Below are 16,404 nucleotides of genomic sequence, written 5' to 3'. Positions count from 1 at the left end.
TATCCCCTCTTAAGTGTTCTAAGATTATCAAATGTTAAAGGAAGTCGAAAAGATGGTCCAACAATGAATAACTCGGCAAATACAATGTGTAAAATCCGGCAGTGGATAATTGATTCATTGATCGTTGGGTGAGGTCACTATAACAAGTTTGTTAATGTTCTATACTCCGTACGAAGTATTACATTTTGCAGTTCTCAAGGGTTTTTTTAATCTTTTTGGTAAATGTTTTCGAAACTGTTTGGATTCTTTTGATTGTTTATGGCTATTGTCACTAAAATTTTTTTTATTCATTTATGAAGGCTTTTACAAATCTTTAGTTCCGGTTTTAGCATTTCTTTTCTCTTCAATTGTACAACAGAGATGCAATAAGAAAAATCGGAATCAATTAGTCAATGAAGCTTTTAAGTACATACAAGCAATTATTCTTTGGTTAATGAAGTTTCATGTGTGAGTCACAAGGGCATAAAAGAGATCACTAAGTCTTGCTTAAGCAGGATACTATCCGTCTTAAGTTTAAAACGGATAATAATCATCTTAATTCTTAAACGAGAAATTGTAACAGTAGGTCTCATGAGAGACAAAAAGGTATACTTTCCAATTCTTGCGCACAACTCCAAAGACCTTATAAATTATAATTAACCTCAATATGGAGTACATTTTTGTTTTACTTTTTTATTTCTTCTAACTTGATACATAAGTAAAAAAAATGAAAATTTGACATTAGTCATGACTCGTGAGTTCATCATGTATCACTTTTTCAAAAATTTATACGAAGTATATTATTAGGATTATTAAACTTCAATTATAATGTTTGTTTTAAAAATATAACTTCTAAAATTAGTTTATAAATGGGTATGAGCTACGGTTAAATGGATTCAAATTGATATGTTTAAAGATAATTGAGTTAAACACATCGGGATAGGTTATACAATAAAATTTAAATGGGTTTGGATTAGGATTGGGTCTTTCGATGTGTTTCTGCAATCCTGTTGAGTACGGGTTAGGACTTGGGAGGATAATAACTTACTTATCATTGACACAAACACGACCTGACACGACACGATCTGTTTGTAAGGTCAAAAACGCTTTTCATTACCACGCGTGCAATTTACGGGTTTAAGACTAATTAATGTGATAACACGAAATTAAGGAGATGAATAAGAAAAGATTTTTTGTACGTTGTACCCTTACGATTTTTCGAATTCTACATGCTAAAAGTCGAGTTTTCAAATAGTTAAATTTTTTAAAGAAAATATGTTTACGATTGAGTAAACAATATTTAAGTTATTGGCATGACAAATTATTGCTAAAAGATCAACAAAAAGTGCATAAAATAAACTTTTGAAAGAGGTGGATTAGTGCATTTTGGGTATTTTGAGAGGTATTCATCAAGTTTGGGTACCAATGATGTTTCGAAATCAAATTCGAAAAAATAGGAGGGTACCATGTAGAAAAATCAATGAAATTAAGTTAAAGCATGTATATTCGTAAAAAAAAAATCTAAATCTGTTACACGGGTTTGACATGTTGGTACAAATACGAGTCATTGCGATTTGAGGCAAAGTTCGAGCCGAGTCGAGCAAGCTGATGAACTTTGATGTATTGGGAAAACAATTGTTTGTTCTATAAATTTAAGAAAGATTTGGGAAAGTGATTGGAGAAGGCTTTTAAACAATGTTCCCGTAGTAAATGGCAGCTGAAGAATGAGTTTTACATCATTTTCATATAATATTCACCCTAATCATCAAACTTCGATAAATTCTTCACTAATGTTGATAAATTTGATGTTTCATCCAGCATAAGTGATATAAATTGATTGAATCATAATGATTTTGGTTAAAGAGTGGGAATTATAAAGGTTAATTTAATAATTTAGAAGCAAAAATTGACTGCATAATTGAATAATAGCGGGAGAAGCCGAGTGCCCGAGTAAAGCAGTTCTGTTTTTGACATAAATACAAAGAGCGGACAAAATGAACGTGATGCACATACATCGTGTATGCTTTTAGAGTATGATAGTTATTATATGATGTTGGATTTACAAATAGTTATTTGTTTACACTCGATTAAAGTCACATAAATCAGTATGCTAATTACAATTATAATATAAACATTATTTATAATGCAATTTTGAAGATCGCCCGTACGGGCACGGGTTCAAAAGCTAGTTATAGCATAAACTATGTATTCCTTTTAAACACTTATGTTATTTTCATTTCAATAAAATAATACTCACATATATTAGAAAAATGGGAAGAACACTTTTGTACGAAGTGAGTAATTTTTAAGGGTTATTTTTCAAATGTTTTGAATGAAGGGAATATAAAAGACGTCATATACATTAACAAGATAATTACTTTTTGCTTATTTAACGTACGCTTTCCTTTCAAATTGGTCACAAGACGAGTACAACACCAAAAAGAAAGCTTTGAACCAGCAAATTGTTTGTCAATTATACCCCTAATTTACGTCATAACCACCAACTGTCTTTTGTAAAATGATTTTATGCTAAAGTGGTATTCCTTAATACGGAATATAATTGTTTTGAATAATATAGAAAACATGTAATACATGAAAAACAATAAAAAAGAAATTTGCACTTTTTAAAAACTTCATACAAATGAAACAAAAGGGGTAAATACTGTAATTAGTACCCGTGGAAGAGGATCGATATGGTTTTCGGGTAAAACCATAAGATATATCATACGTATACATACTAGAAGAATCAGTGTTAGACCCGGTTTGGTACTTAACAGATTATAATTAGCAGAAGCAGATTGGTTAAGCATATTACAAATGACAGATTGACATGTTTGTCTAGTATATCACAATTAACAGATTTAATAGAAGTGTTTGATAATTAGTGGGTTTAGGTTAATAGATAGTTGTATACATGTTCATATTATAAACAGTAGATTATGGCTCAATCTACTGTTTCCAATATGTCATTTACTAAACACGTAATTTAGTAAATTGTTAAGTCAAACATATTAAAAGCCTTGAATATGCTAAAAGCCTAAAATTTGATCAATCTACTCTTTTACCAAACACCCCTACACATAAATTGCACAAATTGGGATTAATCATTAGACTAATCCCCATACATCTGATGTATTACTTCCAGTTTTATTGTTTTTGAGCATTATAATAAAGTTTTTGAATTTTATTTTAAAGTGTCTGAGTTTCACTATGAAATTTTGAGATTATTCACTTAAACATTAAGTTCTAAAAAATTACAATAAAACTCAAAAACATTACATATAAGTTTAGTTAATTTGAGTTTTGACGGAAAAAAAAAGTTGGAGGCAGCACCTCCGATATATGGTCCTTTTTCTCTAATCCCTTCCGCTAATTAAACGAACCCGCCTTATTACAGTTGGGTAAAACGATTAATCCAACAAACAGGAAGTGATAAAAACACAACGTAAATTTCCATGTGCTTGCGAAAGTTACGAGTTTCATAGCCCCACCGTCACGGCCGCGATACCCCGATTTTCCGACGCTCCACCGCCGACATCTCCGTCATGCCGCATTTATAGGGTTTATTCTTATCCAATTTGGGGTAAAACTTATTGGATTGCGTGAGATTTCTACTCGCCTCGCTTTTTCATCCTTATCTATTTTGTTTGTTCATGATTCAATTCTCGATTTACATTTTCTCTCCTCGCTAATCACATGGCCCAATTCATCAATTTTACCTGCATTTCGTCAATTTCACCATCATTGTGTCTTTAATTGATTTAAATTGCTATTCTACTGTTGATTTTGTTTTACATCGAGTAATTTGGCGTTATCGCGTGTTCGCATTCGATATGATTCCTAATTCCAGAAAATGTGATTACCTAAAATTTCCGATCTGTGTTGGTTCTTCCTATTAAAACTTGATTTTGTGGAGTTTTAGCTTGTTTCACTGATAGATTCGGTGTCAAGTTGTCAACTCGAGTTTTTTTTCCTAGGAAATGTATGTGATTATTGATTTTTGGATGACAATGCATTACAGGAACTTTGTTGGTGTGGAGAACGAAAACTAAGATTGCAATTTAGTAGCGTTTTATAGAAAATGTAAATCCTAGGTCCGCCACTGGCTGGAGGTTTAGCAAGAACTTTGTTGTGAATTTGTTCATTTTGTATTGCCTGTTGCGGTATGATTAAATTATTCGTCATTCACTGAAATGTGTGTGTTTATTAGGTGATTTTTGCTGGATTCTAAAAGGCGTGGAGAATTGATTGATTGGTTTTGTCGTGTTGTAAGATTGAAAGTGGAAGGCTAAATAGGTGCTGTGAAAAATGGAGAACAAAACGGAAATCAAAGATATCCGTGATCAGCAGGAGGATAGTCCATGGTGGTGGATAGCTAACAAGGGTTTGGGAGTCTCTTTTATATGTGTATCTCTGTTTGCTGTATTAGTTAGGCTGGCTGTTTCACTACACCCATATTCGGGGGCTGGAACACCTCCCAAGTTTGGAGATTTTGAAGCACAAAGGCATTGGATGGAGATAACAGTTAATCTTCCTGTTAAGGATTGGTATCGTAATAGCACCATCAATGACCTTAGCTATTGGGGCCTTGATTATCCTCCACTGACTGCTTACCAAAGTTATGTTCATGGCCTCATCTTGAAGTTTTTCCTCCCAGAATCTGTCGCCCTTTTCACTTCTCGTGGTCACGAGTCTTATCTTGGGTCAGTCCTCTTCTAGCAGATCGTTGCGAACAATTACATCGTGTAGGCTTTGTGTCTCTTATGATCTGTGGAAGTTGCCTTCTCTACTATTTTTTTTTTATTATTGTCTTTTTCTTCTAGGAAGTTGCTGATGAGATGGACAGTCTTGTCTTCTGATATCTTGGTGTTCTTTCCTGCCGTTTTTTGCTTTATTCTAGCGTATAGAGTTGCTCGCCCTCGGAAGCATCAAAGTGATATAGTGTGGCTTAGCACAATGATCCTTATTAATCCATCCCTCATTATTATAGACCATGGCCATTTTCAGGTTGGAATTTGTATGACTTCTCTTTCTCCTTCTGGTACCGATAAATGTTTCGAAGTTTTAACTTTTCCATTCCCATTTTATTTTGCAGTTTAACTGTATCAGTTTGGGTCTCACTATGGGTGCTATTGCTGCTATTATCTCTAGCAGGGACCTGGTAGCATGTGCATTGTTCACTCTGGCCCTAAGCCATAAGCAGGTGCTGTTCTTATCTTGTTGGACTTTTCAGAGTGTTTTCTATCAAGCAATCAAATTTCATTTAATGTTTCAGCCCATGTGGAATATTTTTCTGTCCTAATGTGCAAGCTATTAGCATTTTACTGTTCTCTGCCTTGTCTTGTTACTGCATTGTTGTTGCTTAAACCGTTAATTTTCTGGCAGATGAGTGCATATTTTGCACCCGCTTTTTTCAGCCATCTTCTTGGCAGATGCTTAAGACGTCACAACCCGTTCCTTGAGGTGTCAAAATTGGGATTTGTTGTTATCGGGACAATTGCTGTAGTCTGGTGGCCGTATCTTCATTCTAAAGAAGCCTTCTTTGAAGTACGGAACAGTAAACTCTCACCCCTTTCTTATACTTGTGGAATGCATTTGTTGTGTTTATTTAATAGATGAAAGCTGACATGCTTGTTGGCTATCAAATGCCTTCACCTTGTTAGAGTTTTTCACTCTAGATCTGTTAACGTTAACCTTACAGTTGCATTACTGTTTCTCTGTGCATTGTTCTTTATGAAGTTATGCGCATATTCTGTGAACAATTTTATACTAGATTAAAACTTGTACAAATGTAATTCACAAGATTGTTTGATGTTTCCTGCACCTAGCGCAGCTTAGCCAACTACCAGGAAAAGCTCATATCATGCATATCATGTACTATGAATTTTCCATCTCCAAGGAAAACCACTCTGATTCCTATAAAAAAATCCCTCAAACTCTTCCTTTCGGCTTTGGGGCTTCAACTCTTACATCACAAGTTCTTGTTTCGACTATTCAAAAGTAGGACAACAGTTTATCGCTTATGAATTATGGATTGTGGATTCTCCCAGTTCACCTATTAGTACTAAATACGGAGCTAATAAATTCCCTTCTTTAGTTCTTTTGCCATTGGACAACCAGATTAAATTCATCATAGAGATGCAGGAAGTAAGTCAATTGTACATTGTAGAAATACAACGTAAACTTTGTACGAAGTATCAAGATAAAAAAAATATATGTACCATCATTTTAAAAAAGTTTATTGCATATCGCGAGATAATATCAATTGTCAATATTGTTTGACCATTAAAGTCTATTGGGACAATATGGGATGAGGGAAGTAAATCTTTTATTATCATAGGAAGATACCTCTTCCTTCAGCTTTCTAAGGGTGATCTGGAGGTTTTTTTTTTTTTTTTTTTTTTTTCTCTAACAACATTTCAAGGCTGCGTCTTGTGTGTCATGAGGATATTATCTTGGCGAGTTGGACAGACATGTTTTAGAAGCAAACTTTACAATGGAAATTCGATGAGAGTGACTTCTTCTCTGACTTGTGTTTTAAATATGCGATGAAGGTTTTAGCCCGGCTTGCTCCTTTTGAGAGAGGGATTTACGAGGACTATGTGGCCAACTTCTGGTGCACAACATCAGTTCTTATTAAGTGGAAAAAATTATTCGCTACACAATCATTGAAGCTGATTAGCCTGGTCGCCACCATCTCAGCATGTTTGCCTTCAATGATTCAGCAGATAAAGTATCCATGCAACAAAGGATTCCTCTATGGCTTACTTAATAGTTCTTTCGCATTTTACTTGTTTTCGTATCAAGGTATGCTTAAGGTTTTTTCTACTATTGACCTTGCTGTTAAAAAGAGACAGACTCGCCCAACTATCATCGTGAGACTGGTCCATTTACCGTATATGGAGTAACTATCAAATATTTTTAAGGGTTATTTAACATGAATACTCTGAACTATTGCCCCCCTTCTCAAAATACTCTTGACTTTTAATTTAACTTGCAATAAACTATAGTATTAACTCCCTCTTCTCAGAATATACTCGGGTAAACTGCTACATGTATAACAAGTCACTCCCTTATTATCCTTGCAAACTCGCCCCTAACAGATCCTACCATTATCATCGACAAATCACACCGCCACAATCGCCATCGTCGACCCATAACCACTTACACGCAAACCATGACCGCCTTAGCCCAACTCTCAACCGTCATAATGACACCACCCACGACCCCAATCAATCCCCAAATTAATATTTACCCCAAATTGATTTGGGATCTAGGGTTTTAGAAATTTAAATCAACTGTTAGAGGTACATGCATGAAGACGACAAAGAGGCTTGGAGGATGTAAGAGGTCACAATCGCGGTGGCCGACAGTAGGAAAGCGAGGCAAGGCTGGCCGTAACCTCTATTTTCTAGGCGAAACAGTAGAGAAAGGAATGTAAAGGTGAAGAATAATGGTGGTCGACGGCTGAAGATGGCGGCGAAATATGGGTGGCCGTGGTGAGTGGTGGTTGAGGATGGTGTAAGTGGTGGTTGAGAGGGTGATGTATGGATGATAATGGGATCTAGGAGGGTGATGTATGGGTGATAATGGGAGAGATAGGAGATTTAAATTGAAAAAAAAAAATGCAGGAGGAAGTTCGGGTATTTTGAACAAGATGGATTTTAATTGAACATGGAAAAATTGGGTAGAAGGAGGAACAATAGTGGAGGAAAGTTTGGGTAGAAGATGAAGTTGTGGGTCCTGCTTAGATTTACCTGTTACTCTAGGTTAAAAACGAGACAATTCTATTAAAAGCGGAAGGGTATAATAGTTGGGTATATTGCTAGTTAAATCAAAGTTTGGAGTAATTTGAGAAGCACTCGAATAGTTTGTAGTATTTATATTAAATAACCCTATTTTTAATGTGTCACACTTTTAATGAGTGAGTCCGTCTCTTGGGAGATAACTGTCTTAATACCGCGAATCCCGTAAAGAATTTCTGTTTCTTGAGAGGCCCTAAACCTAACTGTGTGTTTGATTCTGCAGTCCATGAGAAGTCTATCTTGCTGCCTCTTCTACCAGCAAGCCTTATGGCTCTTGAAGAGCCTATGGTTTTCAGATGGCTAACAAAATTTGCTTTGTTCTCGATGTTTCCTCTTGTGTGTCGTGATCAACTTGTGTTGGCATACTTTTCTCTCTTCATTCTGTTTGACCTTACCTTCTATGCACCACCAAGAAGGAGAAGTTCTAAGAAGTTCAAAACTTCACCCAGGAGAACATTGCTCATGTTCTTGCTCCTCTTATGCATTTTGGTTATTCATATAGTTTATTTAACCTTGCGTCCTCCAGAAAGGTATCCTTTCCTCTTTGAGGCTATACTTATGATGGTCTGCTTCTCTCAGTTTGTTTTACTTGCTCTTTACACTAATAGTAGACAATGGATGCTGAGTAAACGGTACGCTTCCATGGAAAATGATAAGAAAGTTCTGTAAGCCTCTGGATAGCCTTTTTTTTTTTTTTTTTTTTGGGAAAATGTCTATCTTACTGGCCTTTTTATTTCGATTGTAGTTTAGCGGTATACTCCCTTAATTTGGAGAATTGAGATTTCCAGTTTTGGAATTTGATGTATTTATTACATTAGAAACATTTTTGGCCCCTTTTGATTGTATTGACAACGTGAAGAATACGCCGACGCCGACGAGTATAAGATAAAATTTCCTTGCTATCTGAATTGTTATTTGCTTTGGCAAACATGTGAGTTTTAATTTTTCATTTCTCAAATTTGTGTTCATATTCACCATCTTTCTTCTTCTAGACCTTAATATTCCCACCGCTAGTTATTCTCTTAATGGTTGGTAGAAGTTTCAACCCAAGTTGGAACGTTTTGGCAAGGGAGAGAAGTCCCTCCCTCACTCCCTTTCGGTATTATGCGACTCTGGAGTAAAGGTGTGAGACGGAATGTTTTCAGTTAATTTAACAGGCCAGCTTAGGTTAATGTGAGTTGAACGTGATAAGTGTTTTTGTGTGCATGCGGTGTGGATGTTGGATGGGTTTGTGTTTGCGCGGTTGTGTGGGGAGTCATTCTGAGTTCTGCCTTAGCGGTAGATTATCCCTCAACATAACGATTTTTTTTTTTTTTTTTTTTTTTTTTTTTTTTTTTTTTTTTTTTTAATTCCGGTACACATTCTAGAACATGTGAATTATCATATATTAAATTACCGGATGTGTTTGAAAGAGTAGTGGGTCAACAGAACATAATATAGGACACAAAATGGGTCAGAATTAGCTCTTCATACCTTTCGAAGAGCGCGCATCCCTAGCCCTTTCAGTTATGAGATGACCAATGGAAAAAAAGAAAAAAAGAAAAGTAAATGACGTTTTTTATATTGATTGAAATTTGAAATGATGAAATTTTCTAATAAAGTTGGGATTTGAGAGACTTAGATGGAGAAACCACGGCGATACTACAAGGAGACAAGCCTAATCATGAGCAACATCGGATGGGAAGCACAACCCACAATGACTTTTAACAGTTTCTCATTTTCATATGATCGCTTTTGATAGCTAGACACTTGAATGAGGGGATTTGATTTCAGGCTCGCATAATACGAATACCTTGAACAGCGCTGCAATAACTCCTACTTCGAACAACGCCAATCCAAAATATTGAGAACAAAACGCGACTTCAACTTTAATAATAATGACTCGTGGAGAGTAGTACTACTAATGTGAAACACTTTCTTTACATTTGGCAAAAAAAAAAAGAAAAAAAAAAAAAAAGAAACTTGCCTGTAATGCAGTAAAAGAAAAATCCACGATGAATTTTATACTCCCGACAATACGGTATGCATACAGCTCAACTGAGCGTAAAGAGAAACCAGAAGGGGGAAATCAAAGTCCCAAAATAAAATAAAAAAACAGAAATTTGAGGAGCAAAATAAAGGGATAAAGGAGTAAATTCACCACTAGACCACCATTTTTTCCTTTTTCGCATTGGCCACTGACTAAGTGCTCAGGTGGTTTTAAGAAAAGCTAATAATTTCAGCCATAGTACAAAATTACTTAAAACTAGTATTGGTAGCCACCCTGGGTTGTAGGAGCACTCTGGTAAGCATTATGCTGCGCATTCATGCTCGTGTATGGGCTTGGCTGAGCTTCGGTTGGTTGGTATGGAGTTTGTTGAGAGTTCTGATAAGCAGTTTGAGGGTTTTGATAAGCACTTTGTTGAGGGTTCTGATAAGCACTTTGCTGAGGGTTTTGATAAGCAGTTTGTTGGTGGCTCTGATAAGGAGCCTGTGGCTGATAAGGTGTCGGATTCCATGCTGATTGTTGCAAAGCGGTACTATGATAAGCGGCTTGTCCTTTCGTATCTGTATACGGGCTCTGATGAGGAATAGTTTGGCCGTTGTAATTTTGGTGGGTCCCTGGTGGCAAGTGATCGGAGCCGCCATGAACGTCAGCCATTGATTCAGAGACACTAAGGTAAGGATCATGGGGCTTCATCCCAGCAGCCTAAATAAAGCAAAACAAGTCCATTGAGTTCATTTTCTTAAGGCAAAGCATCACGATTACTCTGTCATTATGTAAAAAAATGGAAAATTTTTAAAAGCTCAGGCAAACTAGAGTGACCGACATACTCTAATAGCGGAATAAAGCAATGCAATAAACTATTGACATTGCCAGACAATTGCGTCACCGTGTTGCATGTCCACCTGATTACTAGTTATGAATGCTAACAACTTCCTTGTTAAAGACAGACTGATGTTTATAATATTATGTGACACCAACCCATTTAACTAAAAACTCTATCATATGGGTCAGTTTTATTTTTAATTTTTTGGTACACCTACCCAATTTATTATGACATATGGGTCAGTTTTATGACAAACTTGTGAAAACATGTCTCATATGATAATATTGCAAGACAACTGCATCACTGTGTAGCATCTCCTCCTGAATACTAGATGGTCTGTGCAAACAACATCCTCATCAAAGTCGGTCTCATGTTAATAGTATAATATGAGACCAACCCATTAAACTAAAAACTCCACCGTATACCAATAAACCGAGCAAAAATGAATAACTACCCCATATATTATGAAATATAGGTCAATTTCATGATAATCTTATGACGACATGTCTCATATGAGAATTTGTGTACAATCATGCCATTAGATCATTTAGAAAGCTGAGACACCATGCTAAATATTGAGATGGAGACTGAATAGCAGAAGTTTATTAGCATTACCAACTAATCATAAAATAGTAAAAATAATTTGGACTATATAAAAAACAAAGTGACTATGATAAAAATATACCTCAGCGTTACTGGGATAGACATTCCCCCCTGTTCCAGGAGCACTCTCTACGGCACTACTTTGGTAATGAGGCTCGACAGAGCTGTTGGGATTTGGGTATCTTAACACAACAGGAAAAAAAAAAAAACTCAGTAACAACAAAACCATTATCCACACATTTAAAACTGGGCAATATTTATTAATCATACCTAGATGCACTTGACTGGACTGGATAACCAGGCGATCCATAGCCAGGCATACCACCCTAAAGAAAGCAACAAAGAGGTTATACTAAACACCCTCTGAGCATAGTTCAAATCAATTAAGCCTTCAAGTTTTATGGAGTATAATTTAACATAATATAATACTAATAAGCAAAAAAAGATAGATGTCATGCTGAATAAAAAATCTCAAATGCTGGCAAGCAACACCTAAAGAAAATCAAATATACTTCTTTTACGAGAGAACTGATTTGGCGGAATATGAATGGAACAAAGAAGAGACAAAGTGAAGGACTAGACTCTAGAGAATTTGGACCACCAACAACTAATTTCATAGAAAATGCTATTGATCACTCTGGTATTTTTTTGTTGAAAAAGGATCATTATGGTATTGATACAGCATGTTATAATTACGGCAAGCCATATTAGTCAGCCCCACCACCTAAAAACTACGTCAATATTGTCTTGACAGCAGTTGTTCAAATTTACAAGCGACACAAGAAGAAAGTAATGATTTAAAGAAAAAGCGCCGCATTATGTTTGGAATCCAACAATCTTCCGTGATAAGATATAACCAAGATTGAACAACCACCAAGTTTAACCCTACTTCCTATTTCCTATAGCAGTCCTAAATAAAATCATTCCGAGTAACAAAAAAATAATAAAAAATAATAATCTTCCCTTTTGTGAACCAATTAATTTTTTTAACTGTTAGCGAATGTAGGAATTACCCTGACAGCATTGTAGCCTCCGGAAGGACCGAGTCCAACAGGACCAGGAATAGGAGGTCCTCCTCGGGAAAAGCTTCCAGTAGGGCCATAACCATGTACTGGTCTTGGTGGAGCTGGTTCTGCTTCAACACTGGCATCTTTCAGGCATCTTTCCCTTAGCCTAGAGGCTATTTCTCCCAGAGCATCCTTGGCAACTCCAAAACTTCCAGATATCTAAAAACGAATCTTTATCAGCACAAATGGGAGGGTTTCATAATCACAAGATAATCTAAATAAGCAGAACCAACGCATAATCGCCATTATTTATGATCCTGTATTACCTGTACTAGCTCTTCATCTTCAGCAGCACACTCAGGTTTTTCATCCTTGGAGTACACACGTATATCTGCATGAGTTCTCCTTCTCATTTCATTGATAATTGTACCTCCTTGTCCAAGGAGGCATCCAACTTTATTAGAAGGGACAAGAAGTCTCGTAGTAATTACACCTTTATCAGAAACCTCACTTGCTTTATTTTGAAGCAAAAGAATAGCATCAATAGTTTGTGATCTTTGGTTTGCCAACGTCTGAAACATAACAAACACTAGTCAAGATCTCAGACAGGTTATAGGCCTTACTGCCACATGCCTGCAAAGCGACTAAATGAAGAAACTGTACGGTAAAATACTAGTCACATAGGAGTAAATGAAGAAACTATCGTGACAAGAAATGTTATAAAAACGTATGGCCATTAGTTAATAACAGTAAGTAAATAAATCTTCACCTCAAAAGCTGAGACACGAATTACACGTTCTTCCGATTGGTTAGTAAGATCTTCAGCGTGGATGCTTGTACCAGTATCCTGCTGCAGCTGTCTCACATTGATGCCTCCTTTTCCAATCACCCCACCAATCTTGCTGTCTGAGCACAAAATCTTCAGGGAGAATTCACCAGAAGGCTCCATACCAGGCCTGGGAAACCCATCGTCATACCTGCCTGGAGGATATCCTGCATGGCGTTCATAGTCATCAATCCAAGGTGGAGGTGGCATGTGTGGAGAATGATGGCGCGGAGACCACATTGACCCATGGGCCAGGGGAAGGTTAGTCACAGGGCGACCGACAGGATGAAAGGCTTGGGCTCGTGAAGGCATGACATAATTCGGAGCTTTCTCCTTTCGTGGATTTTGATGTAGAAGGGTTGAAACTTCATAAAGGGCTCTCTTGACAACCGTAGGGTTCCCTTGTATCTGTTTAAGGTCAAGAGGTGAAAAATATATTTACTAATTAGTAGATACTCTAAGACAACCTTTTCTATCTCCTAAAAATAATAGTCCCTTTGATATAAAATGAATTTAGGATTCTAAAGCTGTCTACCCTATCTTCTTAAGTTCTTATATAAGATACATTTCGGCTCTACTGATCCAGTTAAATACCCAAAAAAAAAAAAAAAAGAAGACTTCCACAGCCAAATATTTCCATGTTTCCAATATCTACTCGTACACAGTAGGCTTCACAACCACTTGTGGAATAGCACAAGGGAGAAGGGAGAAAAACCCTTGGGAGCAAAGGAAGATACCAACCACCAAGTTCTAAAACGTCTTATATTAAAAAGAAGTAACTGAGTTCATACAGGGGAAGCCAAAATTATAAAAACAGTAACTCACTAAACTGAAAGTCAGAAACTCATGCAAACATCTCGGTAAATCACATCTCATACAAACAGGTTCACATTCGATGGGACAAATTTTGAAAACTTGAAATAATGTGTTTCAACATGTCTAATCCAATATATCAGGTGAAACCAGGTTGTGGAGCAAGTAAACACTAGACAGTCACAACAATTTGAATTAACATATATGCTCTAATAGCTGTACAACTACATTCTATAACACATACTCTTTAAGCTTCATTTAACTGTTCACTTTGCTTCTCGAAAGGAGCTATAGGAAAGTCACAAACAACTGTGGAGTACCGGGAATTTGAGCAAGTGGATTACTTTTATAGCAGTGTGACAAACAAGGCAATCTTGAGCACACGTGCAGTCTTCTAATATCCAAAAAAACTACTCAAATGGAACAAAGAGAGTACCAATCCCATACAGATGGATAAGTAAGAGAACAGAAGCAGTACCTGCACAAGCTCATCAGTACTTAACGCACAAGTTGGAAGATGCTCACTCGGAAGCACGCGGATTCCAGCAGTAGTTTCACTCCTCAATCTCCGAATAACGTCACCGCCTTTACCAAGGAGACATCCTACCAAACACTCAGGAACAAGGAGACGACAAGTGACTGTCATATCGTCACCCTCCTCCTTTGCAGCCAAAAAATCTTCCTCAAGTATCCTCTCATGAACTCTCAAGAGAGCATCTTGTGCAGGGCAATGTGGGTTCATTGACCCATCCTCACCCCCCTCATCCAACTCATCTTTCAAGACCTTTTCAGGAGGGCTATAAATCATGATCACACGTTCATCCGACCCGGGAAATGTGTCGGAAACTGTTATTTTTGACTGCGTTTCTTCCCTCAATACTTTAATTATGCTGCCACCTTTCCCAATAACACTCCCAATATTCTTCGATGGGCATAGTATCCGGTAAACAGTGTCAGACGGGTTAGGAATCTGAGGGTTTCCACGATGTTCCGGTCTAGAGTCATTCCACCTACCTTTCTTGCTTCCACCCCCTTTTTTCTTAAACTGCGCATTGGACCGACCTCTAAGCGATCCACCCCTTCTATCTCCATCCATATTCCGTATCCAAAATTAACCTAAATCAATCTCAACCTCTAACCTACAAAATGCAACAAACTCCACAATGTTACAATCAAAATTTCCACCCAATTCACTTCCAATTAACACAAAATAAACACAATCTTCCAACAATGCAACTTGCGAAGTACTAAAAAACAAAAACAAAAAACCCAAAAACTCGCAATAAAAAAAATTACTCTGAGCAGTAGATGAATTCAAAGCGAATCAAATAACAAGCTAAACATAACTATCGAATTCAATTAAAAAAAAAAAACACAGAAAAAAAACAAAATTGGGGGTTTAAGCAGAGCGAAGTGAATGAATAAAGTACTTACTGAAGCGAGGAGAGAGATGATCGAATTAGAAACCCTAAGAATTGGGGAAAAAGCTACAAGCTATCCATATGTTAATTGTAAATTAAAATCAAAAATTGAGAGCCAAAAACTTGGGTGCGAATTTAGGGTTCTTGGGTTTCCTTTTCAGATCGACTTGTTTTTATTTTTAATTTTAAGTGCATTTTTCATTGCCCTTTTTAATGTTGCTCTATGCCACCAAGTTTTTTTTCGCAATTTGGTTTGGATCGTACTTAGAATGGTCGTATTCGAATGGGCCTGGGTATTTTTTGGGTTAAAAACGAGCTTTTTTCCGGCCCCCTTTTCATTGGATGCTGCTAAGGATGGTCGACAAATTTTAATAAACAACCTAATCTTGTTGTACTAGGTTGAAAGCCCGTGCATTGCACGGGGTAATTAACTTAGTTATAATAAAAAAATATTATAAGGCTTTAATTTTTACATATAATTATTTGTTTACATACATACCTACCGTTTATTATTTATGCGAGAAAAACAAATAATAAATAAATTTCGCTATTGTAGAGATAATAATAGAAACTCTAATAAGAGACCTCTAAGACAATACTTAAGAGACTCAAAAAATTTTAGGGTGCTGACACGTAAATTCAAAGATGACCCATATTTATAATCATAGAAATATAAGATCACCCCAATTCGACTCTTTATACTTTATATTAACCATATCTATATTATTTTTCAATGTGGAACAAATAACATACCAAGAAATACACCATCTTTTTCGTACTTAGTACTATACTATGTTCGTACGTTTTTATTTTTTATTTTTTATCATAATTAAAATATGTGCAAATAATAAGAAATATATACTCTAATGGTAGCATTTTTTTTTACCACGCTATTTTTTTTACGATACTTTTTTTGTCAAATGAAATGTATAAGTGTTTATATAAAAATTATAAACATCACTTAAATATAATATGATAAATGTGTATTATAATAATTAAAACATTCTCAACATTATTTTTTATATCATATTATAAGAGCACTCTAAGACAATACTTGAGAGACTCAAAATATTTTGGGTGATACCTAAGTTTTAAGGATGCATTATGTTTATAATCATAGGATCATCCACCTTATGCTAA

At 36.1% G+C, this 16,404-nt stretch overlaps 2 protein-coding genes across 3 annotated transcripts; one reads left to right on the top strand and one right to left on the bottom strand.

The window, feature by feature from the left end:
* The first annotated feature begins 3,335 nt into the window (after nt 1-3,335).
* On the top strand, nt 3,336-8,686 carry LOC141604606 (putative dolichyl pyrophosphate Man9GlcNAc2 alpha-1,3-glucosyltransferase). 2 transcript variants are annotated; one of them, XM_074423030.1, is made up of 7 exons: nt 3,336-3,581; nt 4,190-4,682; nt 4,803-4,986; nt 5,075-5,182; nt 5,365-5,526; nt 6,534-6,786; nt 8,008-8,686. In XM_074423030.1, exons 2-7 carry the CDS (start codon nt 4,288-4,290, stop codon nt 8,451-8,453), a joined length of 1,548 nt encoding a protein of 515 aa, XP_074279131.1. In that variant the 5' UTR covers nt 3,336-3,581; nt 4,190-4,287; the 3' UTR covers nt 8,454-8,686. The 2 variants fall into 2 exon arrangements, with proteins under 2 accessions (XP_074279131.1, XP_074279139.1); XM_074423038.1 differs by having other exon boundaries at nt 3,365-3,562.
* Nucleotides 8,687-9,756: 1,070 nt separating this feature from the next.
* LOC141604598 (KH domain-containing protein At4g18375-like) lies at nt 9,757-15,530 on the bottom strand. The gene is made up of 8 exons (XM_074423018.1): nt 15,278-15,530; nt 14,322-14,982; nt 12,974-13,438; nt 12,531-12,776; nt 12,211-12,423; nt 11,468-11,523; nt 11,280-11,379; nt 9,757-10,473 (listed from the first exon to the last, which is right to left on the bottom strand). The coding sequence occupies exons 2-8, from the start codon at nt 14,937-14,939 to the stop codon at nt 10,030-10,032; spliced, it is 2,142 nt and encodes a 713-aa protein (XP_074279119.1). The 5' UTR covers nt 14,940-14,982; nt 15,278-15,530; the 3' UTR covers nt 9,757-10,029.
* Between the last annotated feature and the right edge of the window lie 874 nt (nt 15,531-16,404).

Source organism: Silene latifolia, chromosome 1 (assembly GCF_048544455.1).
Source record: "Silene latifolia isolate original U9 population chromosome 1, ASM4854445v1, whole genome shotgun sequence".
Lineage (NCBI taxonomy): Eukaryota > Viridiplantae > Streptophyta > Magnoliopsida > Caryophyllales > Caryophyllaceae > Silene > Silene latifolia.
Note: the sequence above shows the minus strand (reverse complement) of the source record. Positions and strands in the feature narration are given on the sequence as shown.

Coding starts and splice junctions, on each gene's coding strand:
- LOC141604606 (XM_074423030.1), top strand. CDS start 4,288: ATGGAGAACAAAACGGAAATCAAAGATATCCGTGATCAGCAGGAGGAT. Junction 4,683..4,802: donor GGTCACGAGTCTTATCTTGG/GTCAGTCCTCTT, acceptor TTTTTCTTCTAG/GAAGTTGCTGATGAGATGGA. Junction 6,787..8,007: donor TTACTTGTTTTCGTATCAAG/GTATGCTTAAGG, acceptor TTGATTCTGCAG/TCCATGAGAAGTCTATCTTG.
- LOC141604598 (XM_074423018.1), bottom strand. CDS start 14,939: ATGGATGGAGATAGAAGGGGTGGATCGCTTAGAGGTCGGTCCAATGCG. Junction 12,777..12,973: donor TTCGTGTCTCAGCTTTTGAG/GTGAAGATTTAT, acceptor GTTATGTTTCAG/ACGTTGGCAAACCAAAGATC. Junction 12,424..12,530: donor AAGATGAAGAGCTAGTACAG/GTAATACAGGAT, acceptor ATTCGTTTTTAG/ATATCTGGAAGTTTTGGAGT.